We start from the raw sequence: 21,580 nt of genomic DNA on the forward strand, positions 1-21,580 counted from the left end.
TGACCACGCTGGTCTCGTCCACCTGCTCACCTAGCGAGCGAATACCTGTTACAATGGATGTAAGCTTCATGGCAAACTCGTCCACAGATTCACCGTCTCTCATACGGAGAACCTCGAACTCGCTCTTCAAGGTTTGAACCTTGGCTTCTTTGACGCGGTCTGCACCCATGTGCATCGTCCGCAACGTCTCCCACGCCTTTTTTGCGGAATCCTTCTCGGCGATCATGAGAAGGACATCTTCCGGAACTCCCTGATAGATGGCGGCGAGAGCCATTCTATCCTGGCGTACTTCGACAACTCCATCTTCTAAGGCCTCCCAAACGCCTTGCGCCTGTAGATTCACCCGCATCTTCAACGCCCACACTGAGTAGTTGCTCTTCGTGAGCATCGGATAGTTGAGCGTCACGTTTCCTTCCTTCCCGATATTCGTCGCCGTTGTGTCTCCTCCGGTGGATTTGCTAGGTGACTCCATGTACTTCGGCATCGGCTCTGATACCAAATGTTGGTTCCAAATATAAGATCGTTACCAAAGTAATGATAAAGAGTTAAAATGGGAATAAGGAGAACACTATATTGGGAGAAAAGTTCTTTCTCTTTGCTTAGAAGATAATATGTCAAATACAAGTTTTTTTTTTAGTTTTAAATGAAATGCATACAACTATGGCTATTTATAGGAAATGAAACATCAAGTATCCTTGCTCATCAAGTTTACTTGCTCATCAAGTTTACTTGCTCATCAAGTTTGCTTGCTCATCAAGTTTGCTTGCTCTCCAAGTTTGTAAAGGCTTGCTCACCAAGTTGAGCTTATTAATCTCACAGAAATAACCAACCGAATCTTCACTTGGGTGATCAAGGACTTCTCCAAGCTGGGGAACGAATCGCACAAGTCCGAAGTTTTCACTTCGGACAAAACGAATAAGTGGTGCGTGATTTGTCTTGTTTTTCTCTGGTGTTTGCGTTTTTTTTTTTTTTTGTTGGTATAATTATTAGTGTTGTTGTGCCGGGTTTCTGTAGGGTGTTTACGATTCTTCCGACAGTCGTTCCGGAAGGAAGTATGAGAGTTATAAGATCAATGGTATTGGAGCTATCTCCGGTGACATTTGGTGAAATTCGCGGGTCGGTTTACGCAGAGTATAAGCTGAGAGTGCTCGATCAAATCAATGGCAAACACTTTGAGCGCACAGGTATGTCCACCCTTTTTTTTTGTTGCAATTGTTACCAAATTTGCCTACTAAGAGCATGTCCAATGTAGTGTTAAAAAAATCGAGCTAAATGTATAATTTGATGCACAATACCAAACAATCCAATTGAGTGCTATAATTTGTGTCTAAAATTGTAAAACAAAAGAAATGCATTTTACTATTGATCCCAAGGATTTAGACTAGCGGGCTTAGTTGGGTAAAATCAGATACTCACAGTTAAAAAAAAATAAGGAAAATTTCACACATATATCGTTTAAAGATGATAAGTCACTGAATACCTCAATTATTGAATATTCTATAAAAACCTCATTTTTTTTTAGTTTTCAGATGATTTAATAGTTATATGAAATTAGACGGTAAACAACCAAGAAAAAGTTAAAGGAAGCGGTGAACAATAAAAAAAAAGGTCAAATATAACAGGAAAAGCTTTAAAAAATATCCTTGGAATAATAATGAGACATGAGATATTCTCGAAAAAAAAAAATTAACCCGGTAGTCGAGTAATTTCCTTAAAAAATAATAAGCATTTTTTTATATTTAAGGTGTTAGACCATTGCTAATCTCACCACTCTAATTATGTAGTAGAGGTCCCAATTTTATAAGGAAGTAGCATTTACAATAGAATTCTACATCGGAGCATACGCATAACTACATATTGTAAGAGATTGGGCGTTTAGCAATGTGAAACGTTTAAATTGGTTAATTAGCATTACATATTCTAATGGATCCTTTTTATATGCTGCAGAGAGCTCATGTTTTGAACCCCCGAACGAAAGTCCGTTCAGCCACTTCACTGAGCTTATGCCGTTGGAGGATCTTCACGACGAGTCAAATGGATTTATCGTGAACAATACCCTGATTTTCCAAGCGGAATTCCTTGCTGTCTCTAAAACCAAGATGTCTGGCCAAAAAAGAGAGAAAAGTGGAGGCGACAAACGAGAGCGAGTGAACGCCAGCTCTTAAAAAAAAAAAATTATGTTCATGGGGTTTTTGTATATGGTGTCCATAATTGATGTGAATTCGTCGGAGTTCAAATTTGAGCGGACCGTCTATCGGAAGGTTGTGATATAGACGAAGCTTTCGTGCTCGAAACTTTCAAATTAGGATGGATCGAATGATGCCACGATGGGTTGCGGAATTCCCATCGATAAATCGGACGAACGCCACAAGAATTTTGAGCACAAATTCTTGATAAGTTCTAGACTAAGAGAATCCTCACTAAACACACAAACACACTTTTTTCATATATCTTCCAAGATGCCCATACTAGAGCTTACACACACATATATAGTCTAGATAATAACCTCTAGACACAAACCATACATATTCTAATTCAATGGTTATAAAACCAAATGAATGAAAAAAAAACATAACCACCAAGTAATGAAAATTAAAAGCTAGAGGTTACAAACAAGTAAATCCAAATTTGTTGATGAGTCCATTGGTCTTTCTTCACATTGATGCTTGAGATGTCCTCATCATTCCCTCCGGGTTGAGAAGGATTTGCCCTAAAATCAAATTGTCTTTTCCTTTAATTTTTTTTTAATTTTTTTTTTATTATTACCTCACTTTCTTGGCACATTTGTTGTTGGTCTTTGAAAATTTCTTTTGGAGAAAGTGGTGACAAAGTGATGTCGCGGTTGTTGTGGTGGAAAGTGTACTTGTTGGTGAAGCCGTTGTGAGATACCTTCCGGTCGAATTGCCATGGCCGTCCGAGTAGTAAATGTCCGGCCTTCATTGGAACCACGTCGCAAAGAATCTTGTCTTCATATATTCCGATTTTAAATGGAACGACAACTTGTTGAACAACTTTAACACCTCCATTAATGTTGAGCCAATGGAGCTTGTATGGTCGTGGGTGGTTGGTCATCGATAAATCAAGCTTGTCGACCAAGGTAGTACTAGCCACGTTGGTACAACTACCACCATCAATGATCAAACTACATACCTTGTCCTTGATGAAGCACCGTGTTTGGAAGATTGTTTTTCGTTGAGCGTCGTCATCTTCCTTAGCGAGCACACTTAAGGACCGACGATTCACAAGTGTGAGACTTTTTGGGATGTCATTGGCCGGATCTTCTTCGTTCTCTTCTTTTTCTTCCGTCGACTCTTCATCGGTGGCGTACTCTCCATTTTCCGTCAAGATCATGGTGCGCTTGTTTGGACATTGGCTAGCGATGTGTCCTCGACCTTGGCATTTGAAGCACCTTATGTCACTATTTCTTGACATGTTGATGCCGGTATTGTCTTGAACATCATGAGTGAGTGGCGTGGGCGATGGTGGATCCACTATTTTGGAGGAGCTTGATCCTTTATCTTCTCGTTGTTGGTAGGGCGTCTTCCAAGGAGTCTTTTCGGCGGTCTTGAAGGATCGATTGCTTCCTCCTCTTAATTGTTTCTCTATGATATTTGCCATGTGGACCATTTCTTCAAGCTCTACGTAGTGGTGGAGCTCTACTTCGTTGGCGATGTCGATATTGAGCCCGGCTAGAAATCGAGCCATTGTTTGTTCTCGGTCCTCCTCTATATGTCGGCGCGGCTCATCAACATTTCCATCTCTTGGTAGTATTCTTCCACACTTCGGCTTCCTTGGTTGAGTCGTTGAAGTTTGGTATAAATTCCTCGGTGGTAATGGCTTGGCACAAATCTTTTCCTCAAGATTGACTTCATTTGCTCCCATGTGTCGATGGTGGGTTCGCGATTTTGATGGTTGTATTAAACTGGTTTTCAATCATTTTTTTGAAGTAAACGAAAGTGTCAAAGACTTCAGATTTAGTTTTTAGTAGGTAAATCCATGTGTATTTTGAGTGAGCATCAATGAAGTTTACATAGTATCTGAAACCGCTCCGAGAAATGCCGGAGAGGGCCCCCACAAATCAGAATGAATCAAGGCAAAAGGCTCATTGTAAACAGTAGTAGATGAAGAAAAAGGTTGTTTGTGACTCTTTCCCAAGTGACAAGCTTGACAAAAATGGAAGGTACTTTTCATTTCTTTGAGCAAATTACAACTTTGAAGAATTTGTTGCACAACTTTACTTGCTGGGTGTCCAAGGCGTCGGTGCCAAATGTCCATTGAAGATTGGGCATTGGCTTCGAAGTCGAACGCCTCTTTTGGAAGAGATGGACTAGAGACACTAGATAAACATAGACCAGTGTTTTTGATTGAAGGTAAAGGCTGGTTGAGACTAGTTCTAAGTGATTTGGTGTGTGGCGAAGCTTGAGGATCATGATGAGTGTTGAGATGGAAACGGTAGAGACCCCGATCAAGACTCCATCGCAGTAGCACCTCCCCCGTGGCCTGGTCCTTTACAAGACAAAAATTTGGGTGAAATTCAAAATAAACGTGATTGTCAAGAGCAAATTGTGAAACACTTAGGAGGTTTTTTGTGATATGAGGTACATGGAGCAGATTTGAGAGTAAAAAGGTGGGAGAATTTTTTGAGGAAACTATAAATGAGCCAACATGAGAGATACGCAAACCTGCACCATTTCCGACAAGAAGTTTGCTGCCACCATTGTACTCCGAGCCAAGGTTGAGGTTGCTGAGGTCATTCGTCACGTGGTTGGTGGCTCCAGAGTCTGGGAACCAGCTTGAGTTGTGGGTGGAGTCGTTTGAAGTAGAGATGTTGGTCGAGAAGGTAGAGGAGTTGTTGTTGTTGTTGTATCCACCATCGGGGCCTGCCTGACGTGATGACGCTGGTGACGAGCCGGAAAAGGATGAGTCAAACCTGTAGAAGCACCGTTGGACGGTGTGGCCCATTTTTCCACATAGTTGGCACTGGACACGGCTATTGTTGTTCCAGCCTCTGCCTCCACGCCCTCGTCCACGGTGATTGCCTCTGCCTGACGGTTGAGGGTTTCTTGGTGGTCCTTGCTGGAAGGAGGTCTTTCTTGGAGGCTGGTGAGGTGACTGGGAAGCGAACTGAGCAGATGGAGCCACTATATCTCCGGCAGGGTCGAGCCTCGTTTCAAAGCTCAGAAGGAGTGCTGCAACATCCTTCACAAGAAAGGGCTCCATCTTCGAGGTGATAGGAACAACCACTGGATCGTACTCATGTCCAAGCCCGGAGAGGATGTGGAGGATCTGGTCGTCTTTGCTGAGCTTGTGACCTGCGGAGGCAAGAACATCGGTGTACGCCTTCATCTTGGTGAGATATTCCCTCATGGTTAGACTCCCTTTCTTGAGAGTTTGGAGTTGGAGCTTGTACTGCATGATTCTGGCACGAGATTGGGAGGCAAACGATTTTTCTAGTGAATCCCAAATTTCACTGGCCGTTTCAAAGCCCACCATGTTGACAAGCACCGATTCTTACATGGAAGCCAACAGCCAAGAGGCAAGAAGTTGGTCCTGTCTGACCCAGGTGGTGTATTCACCATTGGGTTGGCCTTGAATGGCACGCCCGGTGACTGGATCTGATGCTTCAAAGAACTCCGTCGGTTTTGGTATTTTTCCAAACAGAAAGCCTTCAAGGCCATAGCCCCTGACATTGGAGAGAACTTGTTGCCTCCACACCAAATAGTTTGTGTCTGAGAGTCTAATGGTGAGGGATTGGTTGGAGGGATTTATGAAGTAGGATTGAGGTGTTTGTGGGATGAAGGTTTGACCTTCGGTCTGAGAGCTTTGCTCTAGGGGAGTGGGTAGGTCTGTCATTCCTGGTATTGCTCTGATACCATAAAGGAAAACTAGACATAGTATTTTTGAATAAAAGAAGCAACAAATATTATTGTATTCATTGATGATATTAAAGGTGATAGGTGCGTTAATCACGCGTAAAACTCCTATTTCCCGAACCAAAAACCGACGAGTCCTCAAGTATTTTAATGGTTTTAGTAGGTTTTTGAGTAGTTTCAGATTCAAAAGAGCAATAGAGCGTCTACAATCAATTTCGTGGAAAAAGGACGGGATTTGGAGACAAAACGGTCGAAATAGAGTCAAAAAGCACAAGCAAGGAAATTGGCGACAACCGCGCGCCGCGCACCCTCCCTCGCGCGCCGCGTGATGACAGACTTAGAGACCGCGTGACGCGCCTCGGCAATAGCGCGCCGCGCATCCTGGGAACGCAATCATGAAATCACACAGAGTCTTACGCGCGCAGCGCGCATAACCCGGATTTGGAGCCGCGCGCCGCGCAAGGACGACCGCGCGGCGCGCGCTCTTCGGGTTTTGACGGAGTTACTTTCCGTTTTTGATGTTTTTGAGCGAATTAAATCATTCCAAAGGCCCAATATGCTCCGAAAATCACCCTTTGACCTATATATTAGACACTAAGATCTGAAAACAAAATCTTCCTTTTTGTTTTAGTTTCTCTTTTATTGTTTTGGTTGTTCTTGAGAGCTTTTGAAAGAGGAAAACGGCGTTCTTCAACGGAATTGACAACCCGACGAGTTCTCCTTCTCCGAATTCAATCGTTCTTCTTTCTTCCCTTTCTTTTATTTATTTTATTGCTCTAAATTATTGTTGAACATCAATTTTATTTAATATGAATTCTGTGTTGGTTTCAATCTTTATTTTAGTGCTTTTAATTATTCTGTAATGTTTAGCGTTGATTATGAATTCCATTAGAGGCTAAGTTTCTTTTGGGGTTGCGATGTAGCCGGGATTGATAATGGTTGGGGGGCTCGTTAGGGTTAGATAATCATTGTTTGCTTCATTATTATGGATTGCTTGATATGAATTGTTCGTTATGCTTTCTAGTGCTTGATCACCATTAGAACTGTTATCTAGGATTGTTTAGCTACTCGAGAGAGAGAGTAAATAATCGTGCTTTTGTTCATGTCATCATAGTTGATCCTAGGTTAGAAAATCTAGGCAATTTATGTAATCGTTTGAACTCTTGTTTCATTGCGTGTGATTGTTTTAATAGGATTAGATGCCGAGAGGATAATAATCCGTCAATTTCATAGGTTTGCTAGAACACTCGAGAGAGGCTAGTGAATAAGTTTGATAGAGTGAGATTAGCATCCATAGGAGTAGATTTTGTTGTTCGAGCCCGAAACCCCCGTCCTAGTTAGTTCCGGTGAAATCGTGACCCCTACCATCTCTTCTTGCAAAACTCGTATTTAACTCTCTACTTTAGTTTTATTATTGCTTTTGTTACAACCATCTTCTTAATCTTACTTGGAATTAATTAGCATCAAGTTTCAGAAAATCACTAGAGTAACTAGTCTCTGTGGGATCGATATCCGTTACTTACGTAACACTATTACTTGTTCGATACGTCCGCTTGCGTGCTAGTTATCAAAATATCGCAACAAGTTTTTGGCGCCGTTGCCGGGGACTAGTCTACAATAGCGATCGGATTTGCTTGCTCTTGCTATTTAATTTCTTAATTTTTGTTTTCTAACTTTTTGTGTCATTTTCTTGCTTTTGAAGGTGTATGCGAAAAAGACAGGTCATCAGCTCTCGTTCCAATCAACCCTGAGATCGAGATCGGCGTGATCCATATGGTGCAACAATCCCAATTTTCGGGATCACCGGCCGAAGACCCGCAAGACCATCTCACCAACTTCGTCGAGATCAGCAACACGTTCAAGCTCCACAACGTGTCCGACGAAGCCATCCGCCTCCGCCTCTTCCCATTTTCACTACGGGACCGAGCCAAGATGTGGCTCAACTCCCTCCCGCCGGGTTCCATCACCTCGTGGGCCGACCTGCGCGTCAAATTCATCTCAAAGTTCTTCCCGTTCGAGAAGATGCACAAGAGACGCAACGAGATCCATTCGTTCTCCCAGTTCGAGGGTGAGTCTTTATTTGAAGCTTGGGGACGCTTCAAGGAGCTGCAGCGGAAGTGTCCTAACCATGGCATCCAAGGGTGGATGATGGTGCAAATCTTCTACGGCGGCCTTTCTCCTTCATCGCGCACCCTCGTCAACACCGCCGCAGGGGGATCCTTCTTCCAAAAGACCGAGGAAGAAGCTCATGCCATCCTCGAGGAGCTCGCGTACAACAACGACCACTGTCCTTCCGAGCGAAGAATTCAGAAGCGCGAGCCGGTCACGCCCGAGATGGAATTGATAAAAGCTCTCGCAGCACAGGTGGCCGACCTCACCAAAACGCTCCATGAGCAGAAAGCTACAGTTCATGCTATCCAAACCCCCGCCCCCGAGTCGTGCTTCTGGTGTGCTGGCCCTCATTCTAGCGATGAGTGCGCGCAAGGGAACAAGGGCCAACAAGCAAGCTTCATCAACAATCGGCCGCCCTACAATCAAGGCCCAATGAGCACTTATCAGAATGGCGGATGGCGCGGTCCCCAGAATAACATGCCGATGCAACCCGCACCGCAAGCTCGGCCTCGACCGCATCAGAATCAGCCCCGACCACCGCCATATCAAGCCCCACCATTGCGAGCTTACAAGAACGAGACCAATCTGGAGGAGCTCGTAGCTAATTTGGCCACGTCGACGACTGCCTTCGTGAATACCACCACCGATTTCATGAACGAAACGAAGACGGCACTCTCGAACCAATCGGCTCAGATCCGAAATCTCGAGACGCGGGTGGGGCAACTCGCAACCGCCATCCACACACGACCCCAAGGCACACTTCCAAGCACCTCCGAAGTGAATCCAAGGGAGCACTGCAATGCCATTTCTCATCAACACGTTGCAGCCACCGAGAGCCCAAAGAAAGAAGAAGAAGAGGCTGCCCCGATCACCAGAGCTCCTAAGCCGCACCCGCCGGTCCATACATATGAGCCGCCACTTCCGTTCCCGCAAAGGCTCACGGTGGCACTTTCCGCCGAGTGTAGTGCGCTTCTAAAACAAGAGCTCCCGCCAAAATTAGAAGATCCGGGCAAGTTTACATTTCCGTGCACCATTGGAGACATCTTCATCGAGAACGCGTTGTGCGATCTTGGTTCGGGCATCAACCTCATGCCGTCGGCCGTCTTCAACAAACTTGGGGTGGGTGAACTAAAGCCCACGCGCACCACTCTCCAACTGGCAGATCGGACCGTAAGGTACCCGCGCGGCTTCGTGGAAGACCTCCTCGTTAAAGTCGGAAAATTCACTTTTCCGGCCGATTTCTACGTCATCGACATGGACGAGGATCGCGATATCCCCATTCTCTTCGGAAGGGCTTTCTTGGCCACTTGCGGTGTTTGCATAGACGTGCAAAAAGGTGAGCTAAAGACGCGCGTGAAGAACGAGGAGGAGACGTTCGGGATCTGTAAAACCCGAAAGCGCAAGAAGGAAAAAGAAGAGATCTACGTCATCGAGACGTACGAAGTCGCCACTCCACCATCCACACCTCCGCCACGGGCTCCTAAAGAAGAATCAACAAAAACTGCGAGCAAGGGTGCAAAGCCGAAGTCTCCATTCAAGCCATGGCGAGGACGTTGGCCGAGGCCATTCAAAGAGGTATGGATGAAGAAAGAGCGCGTAGAAGAAGATCCACCGCCTCCCGAGCGCGGCGGCGACGAGTAGGGGAGTTCTACCACCCCCGCGAGGTAAGTTCTCTGTCTCCCGTGTTTTTATGGATCTACATTGAGGGCAATGTAGAGATTAAGTTTGGGAGGGTGAACTACTTTGTGGGGGATTTCTGTTAGATTAGGTTGTTTTTTTATTTAATTTTGATTTTCTTAATTTTGTTTGGTGATTGCTTATAAGTGATAGTATTAAAGTGTTTTCTCTCGTTACTTGCCAATGATACCATGTATTTTCAAAGAAATCCGAGTTCGAGTCAATTTTAAAAAATTTTGTGCTTCATTGTGATTGACTAGTGGTTTGAGTAACGCAATTTCGGTTGATTTTTCCCACTTATGCACACACGTCGTCCCGGGGTTTGAGTAGTCCTTAGAGGTTCGATCACATCTTTAAATGTCTTTTAGCTCACGAACACTAAGAACCGCTCTAGCCCTCATCGAGGCGAAATGACATGTCACGAACCTAGGAAAAATGACATAGGCCTTCATTTGGACCGATCAGAGCCAAAAAGCCAACCCGTAATACTTCCTTGAGCACCCTTGCAGAAAAAGCCGAACGATTAATCATTTCTCGTTACTTAGTCAGAAAAAGCCAAGCCCATATTTGTTGAAATCCCACAAAGAACCCCGTTAACTTAGCGACTCTTGAGTGAATTCTTTCGATTTTGTGACATGTTTTTCGACTAGTCTCTACGTGTTTTATAGTTCATTAGACCCACGCCGGTGATTGTTCGTGTTTATTTTTATTGTTTTGTATCAAAAAGAAAAAAAAAGGAAAAAAAATGAGAAAAAAAAAGAGAAAAAGAAAATACTACAAAAAAAAGAGTGTTTAATTTATGCATTTTATTATTATTTGTATTAGTTCCTGGCGTGGTAATCTCTGACATTAGTTTTAGAGACTAGACGTTGCATAGTCAAAGTTTGGGGGGGAAAACATTGGGAAGTAAAGGCTTAGGAAAGAAAACGTTCGCGAAAGGTGAAATATTATACCATGAACGTGGGAATGGGGGAGTGAGTAATATCATGTGAAAGTTGGTGAGTTTGGTGAGATTGAGTCGCTAGGTTGACGTTTTAGCCATATTTTGACCATATCCTACCGTTGACCCTAGCCTAACACTACAAGCCGACAAAGCCCTATTGATTTCTTTGGTAAGTGTCTTGCATTAGTGGAGAGTGAGCGGCGAAAAGCATTATGGTGTTCGATTCACATTCATCTCATTATTATTTGAGCACTTGACATTAGAAGACGTGAACGAACATATTGAGTTGATCTCTCACTCTTTCGGGACATATTTCACACACGGGAGATTTTGATCGGGAATGTGTTGAAAAAGGCCATTTAGTCAATCTAATTACTTTTGGGTTTCATGTGATGATTGACTTGGATTCGGAAATTTTTGTAGGTTGAGGCATGTAACTAACACTTGATATTGTTGCTAACTTTGTAATCACCATTCGTTTTTTAGTGTAACTTCTTTGGTGTGTTTATTTTATTGTTTAGTCTTTTGTGTTGCTTGAGGACAAGCAACGGTTTAAGTTTGGGGGGATTTGATAGGTGCGTTAATCACGCGTAAAACTCCTATTTCCCGAACCAAAAACCGACGAGTCCTCAAGTATTTTAATGGTTTTAGTAGGTTTTTGAGTAGTTTCAGGTTCATAAGAGCAATAGAGCGTCTACAATCAATTTCGTGGAAAAAGGACGGGATTTGGAGACAAAACGGTCGAAATAGAGTCAAAAAGCACAAGCAAGGAAATTGGCGACAACCGCGCGCCGCGCACCCTCCCTCGTGCGCCGCGCGATGACAGACTTAGAGACCGCGTGCCGCGCCTCGGCAATAGCGCGCCGCGCATCCTGAGAACGCAATCATGAAATCACACAGAGTCTTACGCGCGCAGCGCGCATAACCCGGATTTGGAGCCGCGCGCCGCGCGCTCTTCGGGTTTTGACGGAGTTACTTTCCGTTTTTGATGTTTTTGAGCAATTAAATCATTCCAAAGGCCCAATATGCTCTGAAAATCACCCTTTGACCTATATATTAGACTCTAAGCTCTGAAAACAAAATCTTCGTTTTTGTTTTAGTTTCTCTTTTATTGTTTTGGTTGTTCTTGAGAGCTTTTGAAAGAGGAAAACGGCGTTCTTCAACGGAATTGACAACCCGACGAGTTCTCCTTCTCCGAATTCAATCGTGTTGGAATCGATCTAGGGTTTAAGAAAATAATTAACGCTTCGGGAAGCGGCGGAATTTTAAAAATTTTCTTTTACAAGTAAAAACGGTTTTTACTAACCTAGACAAGTGCAAGTACATGTAATTAAAAACTAATATGAGCTAAGAAGTTTACTAACCTTTCTTGAAGCTTGATCTTTGAGAAGCTCTTAGAAAGTTGCAACGCTCGTCTCCCCTCGCAGCACATCTCTCTTCCTTTCCTCGGCACCTCGAGCAACCACGAAAGTTTCTATCACTAAATCACTCGAAATAAAGGAATTAGTGAGTGGGCACTTTTAAACACTACGACTTAAGAACGAGTCTTGAAGTCGCAGAGCTAAACACTAGGTCGAGTGAGGACCTAGGTGCCAAAACAAGAAAAATCGAAAATAAACTAGAGAGAGAGAGAGAGAAGAGGGGCGGCAACCACAAGTTCTAGAGAGAGAAGCTCTCAATCTCTAACTTAGATGGAATGAATGAAAAGTGTGGAATGAGGCTCCTATTTATAGGAGAGGTCTCACCTTCAATAAGGTAGTTTCCTCTTCTATAGAATATCACATATTCATGAGCCAATTTCCCTTTTCCTTCATAGAGGTGCACGTCCAAGACAAAACAAGTAGTCATTGGATTTGTTTCCTCTTTTGTTTGCTTCTCTCTTGACCATATTTGGGCGCCCACATGCTTCCTCTTAGGGGAAATTTGTTTCCTCTTTTTCTTTTGGCAAGTATCATGATACATTTATGCACAAAATATTCTCTCTTCCTATGGGTATAATGGGCGCCTACTTTTCATCTAGAAGGAGCTTCTAGAAGCTTCTTCATTTGTTCATGACAACATGAGAAAGGCCCATTAAGAATTTTCAATAAAATTCTTATGAAATGAAATTAATCCACAAGGCCCAATGATCAAGTCATGGCCGAGTGATGCATGTCATCAAATGACCTTGTCAAAAAATTTATTGACATTCATTTCATCATATGTCTCAAAAGACAAAACTACCCTTTTGACAATTTTCGTTCTTGTTTTGACTTAGCTTCCAGTTTAACTATTCCTATCGATGTGATTCGTGACAGTGACCTCATGGACCCAAATGAACAAAGCTTGAACTAAACACTTGGACTCAAAAGTTCACAAACCTTTTCCAAGTTTAGCTTAATGCCAACTGACTCCACTAAAGAGTTGACACTGAAAATCTCTCGGTTCAAATGAATTTATTTTCTACTCAAGAATTCACGTAATTATAATGAGCGGATCCACTGAATATTATCTATGTTTACCCTTCATGAATGTCATCAGCTAGTCGGGATTTACTAAATTACCATTTTACCCTTCTAGCTGTTATTTCCTCAACTCCTTTGTCGCTTGTGAATAAGTTAGAAACAATGTATATGACGAGGAGCTAACAAGTCACATTGTTTCATCCAAAAGAGTCAGGACTCAATTTGGACACTGGCCTGTTCATTTATTCACACTCCAAGGAACAAAGCATGATGTGACATACATTGCATTTCAGCAATCTTGTACATGAATTCCATATCTATGAGAACTTCACAAAGTTACTCATGACATACTCACAACTTAGTACTTCACCAATAGGCCCTGTTCGGAATCACATAGTGAGTCCGAACTCTGACTTTCTCAAATGAGAATACTAAGGTGTGAAATGGCATGTCTCATTTCAGGATTAAGGTAAGCATGATGCAATTCGTACATAGTGACTTCGAGACATAAGAGGTTAAATGGTTTGTTCGTATCTTGTCTCTAGAAGTGCACTGGTCAATTCAGTACCTTCGGAAGATACCTAGAAGAACTATAGAGTCCCCAACGCTCAATGCCTCATAACCAGACATCATAGATTCTTCTAACAATCATACTGAGGTCAATAGTCCTTTGACCCTAAGATTGCGAATATATCGTTTTAAGCAAACTACGAAGAGTTTGTTCATGCAAATCTACATTTGTCTCTTCGTAAGTTGTTAAGTTTGTTTATGGACTAAAAGACTAAGGTTTTATCATAAAGCTTCAAACAAAGAAAGAATGAATGAACGTTTCAACTTTATTAATGAATGAATAGGCAATTACAAGCAAGAGTCGTCATGAGACTTTATTACATCAAATGTACAAAATAAAGATTACAACTCTTCTTGTGGGCACCATTGACAACAAATCGTTCTTCTTTCTTCCCTTTCTTTTATTTATTTTATTGCTCTAAATTATTGTTGAACATCAATTTTATTTAATATGAATTCTGTGTTGGTTTCAATATTTATTTTAGTGCTTTTAATTATTCTGTAATGTTTAGCGTTGATTATGAATTCCATTAGAGGCTAAGTTTCTTTTGGGGTTGCGATGTAGCCGGGATTGATAATGGTTGGGGGGCTCGTTAGGGTTAGATAATCATTGTTTGCTTCATTATTATGGATTGCTTGATATGAATTGTTCGTTATGCTTTCTAGTGCTTGATCACCATTAGAACTGTTATCTAGGATTGTTTAGCTACTCGAGAGAGAGTAAATAATCGTGGTTTTGTTCATGTCATCATAGTTGATCCTAGGTTAGAAAATCTAGGCAATTTATGTAATCGTTTGAACTCTTGTTTCATTGCGTGTGATTGTTTTAATAGGATTAGATGCCGAGAGGATAATAATCCGTCAATTGCATAGGTTTGCTAGAACACTCGAGAGAGGCTAGTGAATAAGTTTGATAGAGTGAGATTAGCATCCATAGGAGTAGATTTTGTTGTTCGAGCCCGAAACCCCCGTCCTAGTTAGTTCCGGTGAAATCGTGACCCCTACCTTCTCTTCTTGCAAAACTCGTATTTAACTCTCTACTTTAGTTTTATTATTGCTTTTGTTACAACCATCTTCTTAATCTTACTTGGAATTAATTAGCATAAAGTTTCAGAAAATCGCTAGAGTAACTAGTCTCTGTGGGATCGATATCCGTTACTTACGTAACACTATTACTTGTTCGATACATCCGCTTGCGTGCTAGTTATCAAAATATCGCAACAAAAGGCACGCAGGCCTACAAGCTTTATACAGAGAGTGATGTATGAAGGGATAAGAATGCAAGCTGTCAAGACAGCCTGGCAGGGATATTTCCGTTGTGATACCAATCCTTGTCAAGTCTCAGTCACCAATAGGAGAGCTACTGTTTGTACGAGAAGAGGAGAGGCTGACACGTGTGGAGTGGTCCAAGCCAAGCTGAGCGGGAAAAGCTTACTTTGGAGAAAGAGGAGCGGGAGAATGGATAAGGATTAAAACGACAGTGTCAAGTTTGATCTTTTGGTTTCACTGTCGTTTTATATCACTTAATACAAGTTTTGACAATTTTGACAATTTTCGTTCTTGTTTTGACTTAGCTTCCAGTTTAACTATTCCTATCGATGTGATTCATGACAGTGACCTCATGGACCCTAATGAACAAAGCTTGAGCTAAAAACTTGGACTCAAAAGTTCACAAACCTTTTCCAAGTTTAGCTTAATGCCAACTGACTCCACTAAAGAGCTGACACTGAAAATCTCTCGGTTCAAATGAATTTATTTTCTACTCAAGAATTCACGTAATTATAATGAGCGGATCCACTGAATATTATCTATGTTTACCCTTCATGAATGTCATCAGCTAGTCGGGATTTACTAAATTACCATTTTACCCTTCTAGCTGTTATTTCCTCAACTCTTTTGTCGCTTGTGAATAAGTTAGAAACAATGTATATGACGAGGAGCTAACAAGTCACATTGTTTCATCCAAAAGAGTCAGGACTCAATTTGGACACTGGCCTGTTCATTTATTCACACTCCAAGGAACAAAGCATGATGTGACATACATTGCATTTCAGCAATCTTGTACATGAATTCCATATCTATGAGAACTTCACAAAGTTACTCATGACATACTCACAACTTAGTACTTCACCAATAGGCCCTGTTCGGAATCACATAGTGAGTCCGAACTCTGACTTCGAGACATAAGAGGTTAAATGGTTTGTTCTTATCTTGTCTCTAGAAGTGCACTGGTCAATTCAGTACCTTCGGAAGATACCTAGAAGAACTATAGAGTCCCCAACTCTCAATGCCTCATAACCAGACATCATAGATTCTTCTAACAATCATACTGAGGTCAATAGTCCTTTGACCCTAAGATTGCGAATATATCGTTTTAAGCAAACTACGAAGAGTTTGTTCATGCAAATCTACATTTGTCTCTTCGTAAGTTGTTAAGTTTGTTTATGGACTAAAAGACTAAGGTTTTATCATAAAGCTTCAAACAAAGAAAGAATGAATGAACGTTTCAACTTTATTAATGAATGAATAGGCAATTACAAGCAAGAGTCTTCATGAGACTTTATTACATCAAATGTACAAAATAAAGATTACAACTCTTCTTGTGGGCACCATTGACAACAAACTCCCACTTGACTCAAAGAAGATGTGTGTAGTCTTTCATGCCTAATCCCTCACGATGTTGGTCGAAGACCTTCGCTAGGGCCTTGGTGAATGGATCTGCGAGGTTGTCCACCGTTGAGATCTTCTTCACTTCCACGTCTCCGCGCTGCACGATCTCTCGAATCAAATGGTATTTCCGCTCAATATGCTTAGAGCGCTTATGGCTTCTAGGTTCCTTTGAGTTAGCGACAGCCCCACTATTATCACAATAAAGGGTCATGGGCTCGTCGACGTTTGGAACAACTTCCAAATACTTAAGGAATTTTCTAAGCCATACAGCCTCTTTGGATGCTTCACAAGCAGCCACATATTCTGCTTCCATTGTGGAGTCAGCAATGCAAGATTGCTTAATACTTCTCCACACAACAGCTCCACCATTAAGGATGAACACAGATCCCGAAGTGGATTTCCTGGAATCCTTATCCGCTTGAAAATCGGAGTCGGTATATCCCGTCATAGTCAGGTCAGTACCTGAGTATGTAAGCATCAAGTTCCTAGTTCTTCGAAGATACTTAAGAACATGCTTAACAGCAATCCAGTGCTCGGGTCCAGGGTTGGATTGGAAACGACTAACTACGCCAACGGCGAAACAGATGTCAGGTCTAGTGCAAAGCATAGCATACATGAGGCTTCCTACGGCAGAGGCGTAAGGGATTTTCCTCATGTCTTCAATCTCTTGTGCAGTCTTGGGAGACTGGTCCTTAGAGAGTGAAACTCCATGCCTAAAGGGTGTTTGACCATTCTTGGAGTCTTGCATCGAGAAGCGATCCATCACCTTATCAATATAAGATGCTTGAGAGAGCGACATGGTCCGGTTTTTCCTATCTCGAAAGATTTGGATCCCCAGAATGTACGCGGCTTCTCCTAGATCCTTCATATCGAATTGCTTTGCCAGCCAGACCTTAACCTCAGATAACTTACCCACGTCATTACCAATGAGTAGTATATCATCGACATAGCACCAAAAACACAACTTTGCCTTCGTGTATTAACTTGTAAACACAAGGCTCATCTATTGACTGTTCAAAGCCAAAGCTCTTTACAGTTTCATCGAATCTAATATTCCATGACCTAGATGCTTGCTTTAATCCATAAATGGACTTAAGCAACTCACAAACCTTGGTCTCTTGACCTTCTTCCACGAAACCGTCTGGTTGAGCCATGTAAATGCGCTCGTCAAGATTGCCATTCAGAAAGGCTGTCTTGACATCCATTTGCCAGATCTCATAGTCGAGAGCTGCAGCTATGGATAGGAGTATGCGGATGGATTTAAGCATCGCGACTGGCGAGAAGGTTTCTTCATAGTCAATCCCTTCTTGTTGGGTATAACCCTTTGCCACAAGTCGTGCTTTGAACGTCTCGACGTTCCCATCAGGACCCTTTTTCTTCTTGTATATCCACTTACACCCTACGGGTTTAATCCTTTCAAGAAGGTCTACAAGTTTCCAGACTTTGTTGACATACATCGAGTGCATTTCAACTTTCATGGCGTCAAGCCAAAGGTTTGATTCAGAACAAGCCATCGCTTGGCTATAGGAAACAGGATCATCCATGTCAGAGACGGCTACAAGAGAGTCTCCATAAGACATGTACCTGTCAGGCTTTTGAGTAGCCCTCCCACTACGTCGAAGTACTACTTGACGAGATTCTGATGAGTTAGGTTGTGTTTCAGTTGGGGTAAGAACAGTTCTTACAAATGAGGTAGAAGCTTCCTCACCCAACTTTTCTTCAAGCACAATTTTGCTTCTAGGTTTCGCATCCTTCATAAAGTCCTCCTCGAGGAAACGAGCATTCGTGCTAACGAAAGTCTTATCATCCTCGGGACTATAGAAAGTAAAACCTTTGGTTTCCTTTGGATATCCCACAAACAGGCACAATTCTGACCTACTAGCCAACTTGCTAGTCTTTTGCCTCAGCACGTGTGCAGGGCAACCCCAAATTCGGATGCGGCCAAGATTCACTTTACGGCCAGTCCATCGTTCATAAGGAGTACCAGGAACCGTTTTGGACGGAACTTGGTTCAGAATGTAGGTGGCTGTTTCGAGGGCATATCCCCAAAAGGAAAGCGGGAGTGATGAGTAACTCATCATTGATCTAACCATCTCCATAAGAGTTTGGTTTCTTCTCTCTGACACTCCGTTTTGTTGAGGTGTGCCAGGTGCGGAGCGATACCTTCTTCTTTAAGAAAGTCATCGAACTCTCCAGACATATACTCACCACCTCGATCAGATCGAAGGGTTTTGATCACTTTGCCAGTTTGCTTTTCCACTAAAGCCCTAAAGACCTTAAATACGTTAAAGGTCTCGGATTTGTGTTTGAGCAAATAGACAAACCCATATCGTGAGTAATCATCGGTAAAGGTAACGAAGTATTCGTATCCCCCACGTGCCTGTTGGCTGAGCGGACCACATACATCAGAATATATCAGTTCCAGCAACTCAGTGGCTCTTCGACCCTTATCGGAGAAAGGTCGCTTAGTCATTTTTCCTTCTATGCAGGATTCACAAGTAGGTAGTGAACCTATTGCAGAGGCTTGGAGTGGACCATCCCTCACAAGTCTCTTAATCCTATCTAGACTGATATGACTAAGTCTCAAGTGCCAGAGGTATGTTGATTTTGTTAGATCGGAGGATTCAGAAAGTTTGATCCTCTTTGGCTAATTAGATCATTATCTATTTCGGTGTCTAAAAGAGAAGGTTTAGTGGGATAGATGTAGAAACGAGCATTCTTCATACATGCATCAGTGACAAAAGAATTATCAGGAAACGAAATACGAATTCCATTCTTAATGAACTTTAAACAATAATCTTGCTCACGAAGACGAGCAACGGATATTAAGTTCTTCCCAAAGGTAGGAACAAAATAAACATTATTCAAGTTTAAAGTGCGGTCTTCAAAAGACAGCGTCACGGATCCCACAGCCTTCGCGGACACCAGGCTCCCATCACCCCATTTGAAACAAAACTCGCCTTCCTCTAAGCTTTTGGTTTTCTTGAAACCATTCAAGGAACAACAAATATGGTTAGTAGCAGCGGAGTCAAGAATCCACGTCGATACATTATCAGCTACTAAGCATGCTTCGGTAACTAGTACAATACTATGTTCCTTTGCTTTGAGATTGGCAGGACAGTTCCTTTTATCGGCCTTGTGAGGTCTCTTCTTAGTTCCAGAGGCGGAGGCTCTTTGCTCAGTAGCATGTGCCTCTCCTTGATTCCTCTTTCTCTTAGTGAGACCTACAGCAGTGTGAAGTTCCTCCATAAGCTTGGTAACAGTGTACTCTAGCTTGTTAATGGAGTAGTTCATCTTGGAGGTATCAAGAGATGCGGGGAGAGTTTCTAAGATCACATCTATGACATTCTTCCCATCAATCTCAGATCCTAGGATTTCCATTTTACTCAGATGACTAATGATCAATATCATAAAGTCTCCAACAGGAGTCCTAGCCTTCATGCGACAGTTCATAAATTATCGGACTGCTTTTTACCTTGCTTGACGCCTTTGCCCTCCAAACATCTCATGGAGATTGGTGAGCATGTCGGTGGCAGTTTCGTAATCACGATGTTGTTGTTGCAACACATTGTTCATCGATGCCAGAAAGTAGCACCTCGCAATCTCATCGGATCGAAGCCAGGCCGCTAAGGCGTCATTGTCCTCTTGAGTCGAATCATCATTCGTCAGAGGAGGACACGGGGTGGTGAGTACCCACTTGTGCTTGGTAAGGATTATGTCGAGGTTATGTTTCGAATCTACGTAGTTTTCGTTTTCGAGTTTGTTCGAGGAAAGGATGAACGAGAGAAGGTTGAGAGACATGTTGCTTATTTAAGTTGAAACAAGTTTATGATTAGTCTTTGGTTTAGGATTTAAGTTTTATTAAGACTTTTATAAAATCCAAAGGTGTTATAAACCAAACGATAATTTACTCCCTCAAGAGAAGGCCGCAAAAAATCTCCTTTTATAAGTAAATGACACATCATTAATGCTAAGCCAAGATGTCAATACATCAATTTTGACTAGCCACCTTGTAAATTGGTTTGATCACTCACATCCTTTCGCAGGGCCTCGAGGGAGGATTACTAGGGATTGAGTCTAAGTGTGTAACCAACCACTTAGTCCAAAAGGTCAACTTAGAAAAACAACCCCCCAAGGGGAGGCCTTGTCATCATCGTCTCACTCTCGGACGTAGCTCATTGAGCAATGATCAGAGCAAAGCGCCCTTGAGTACTCTCATTTAAGAGAGGGCCACGAGGGTGACTCTTAGTCCGGCGACACTTGCACTTTTCATTAGTGTTGGGGATCGTGGGTTACAAACAACAACTATAACCCTCCCACTTAGTTTTTGGAGTTGGTTCATCGACTCTTATAAGTTCGGAAACAGATTTCCTAGTTAAAGAGCGACAGAGCGGACAGCTAGAAGAGAATCCTAGATCGACATGTTCAGAGCAGTATTAGTGCATAAAGGCACAAGGTACATACTCGATCTTTTCCTATTTTCTATTTCGGGAAAGTGCGTGAGGGAAGTGTGAACTTCAACTCACTCGAACACTTGAAAGTTTGAGATTACACATCTTTTTATTTTTCGGCTTGTCTACAAGGAGACCTCCCACTCAAATTTTCAAGAGCATATAGATTTTGAACATATGTGATATAGATATAGTTTTGAAAACATTTTGAAAACTTATTTGATTTGGATGACAAAATATTTTCAAGTATGAAAGTGAAAACGGTTTTTCAAAATTCAAACTAGTTTTGTAAAAATTCAATTTCAATTAAACTTTCAAAAATCAAAACATTTTAATCTTACACATCATGTTTATAATCATATGAAAAACATTTTTGCTCCAGAAAATTTTCTCATTAGACTTCTATAACTCATGGTAGTGGGGTTTGAAAATCCGGATTTCTAAAAAACTGGAATTTCAGCACAGCCGCGCACATTGGAGTAAAATCGCAATATCTGGCGGCTCCGATGTCCTTTTGAGCCGAAACCGATGGCATTGGACAGAGGACAGACAGAGCTTTAATTTGATTCAAGAATAATTAAATTTCGATTTCTAAGCAGAGAGTTATGCCACTTTTAATGCGGGTTTACTCCAGCTCGAAGAAAAAGAAATAATTAAAGCTTGGTCCTTTTTAGGTGCGAAAAAGAATCGAGTGTAACGGAACGTTTTATGAAGGTTGTTAAAGCTTTTATTTGTGTTTTATTAGCAAGGTAATAACAAGGAATAAAAGAAATAACAACAAGCATAAAACGATTCAAGTAAAAATAAGAAACTAGTAAGACAAGAAAACTAGTCACAAAA

General features: G+C 42.1%; 1 protein-coding gene across 1 annotated transcript; it reads left to right on the forward strand.

The window, feature by feature from the left end:
* Window positions 1-550: 550 nt before the first annotated feature.
* Window positions 551-2,183, forward strand: LOC149388473 (ubiquitin C-terminal hydrolase 12-like). Its single transcript, XM_089624632.1, has 4 exons — window positions 551-584; window positions 820-922; window positions 991-1,184; window positions 1,948-2,183. Exons 1-4 carry the CDS (start codon window positions 551-553, stop codon window positions 2,163-2,165), a joined length of 549 nt encoding a protein of 182 aa, XP_089480758.1. The 3' UTR covers window positions 2,166-2,183.
* The last annotated feature ends 19,397 nt before the right edge of the window (window positions 2,184-21,580 follow it).

Source organism: Urtica dioica, chromosome 8 (genome assembly GCF_054948205.1).
Source record: "Urtica dioica subsp. dioica isolate 48M chromosome 8, U.dioica_male_clone48M_v1_H2, whole genome shotgun sequence".
Classification (NCBI taxonomy): domain Eukaryota; kingdom Viridiplantae; phylum Streptophyta; class Magnoliopsida; order Rosales; family Urticaceae; genus Urtica; species Urtica dioica.

Coding starts and splice junctions, on each gene's coding strand:
- LOC149388473 (XM_089624632.1), top strand. CDS start 551: ATGGGAATAAGGAGAACACTATATTGGGAGAAAA. Junction 923..990: donor TCGGACAAAACGAATAAGTG/GTGCGTGATTTG, acceptor TATAATTATTAG/TGTTGTTGTGCCGGGTTTCT. Junction 1,185..1,947: donor CAAACACTTTGAGCGCACAG/GTATGTCCACCC, acceptor TATATGCTGCAG/AGAGCTCATGTTTTGAACCC.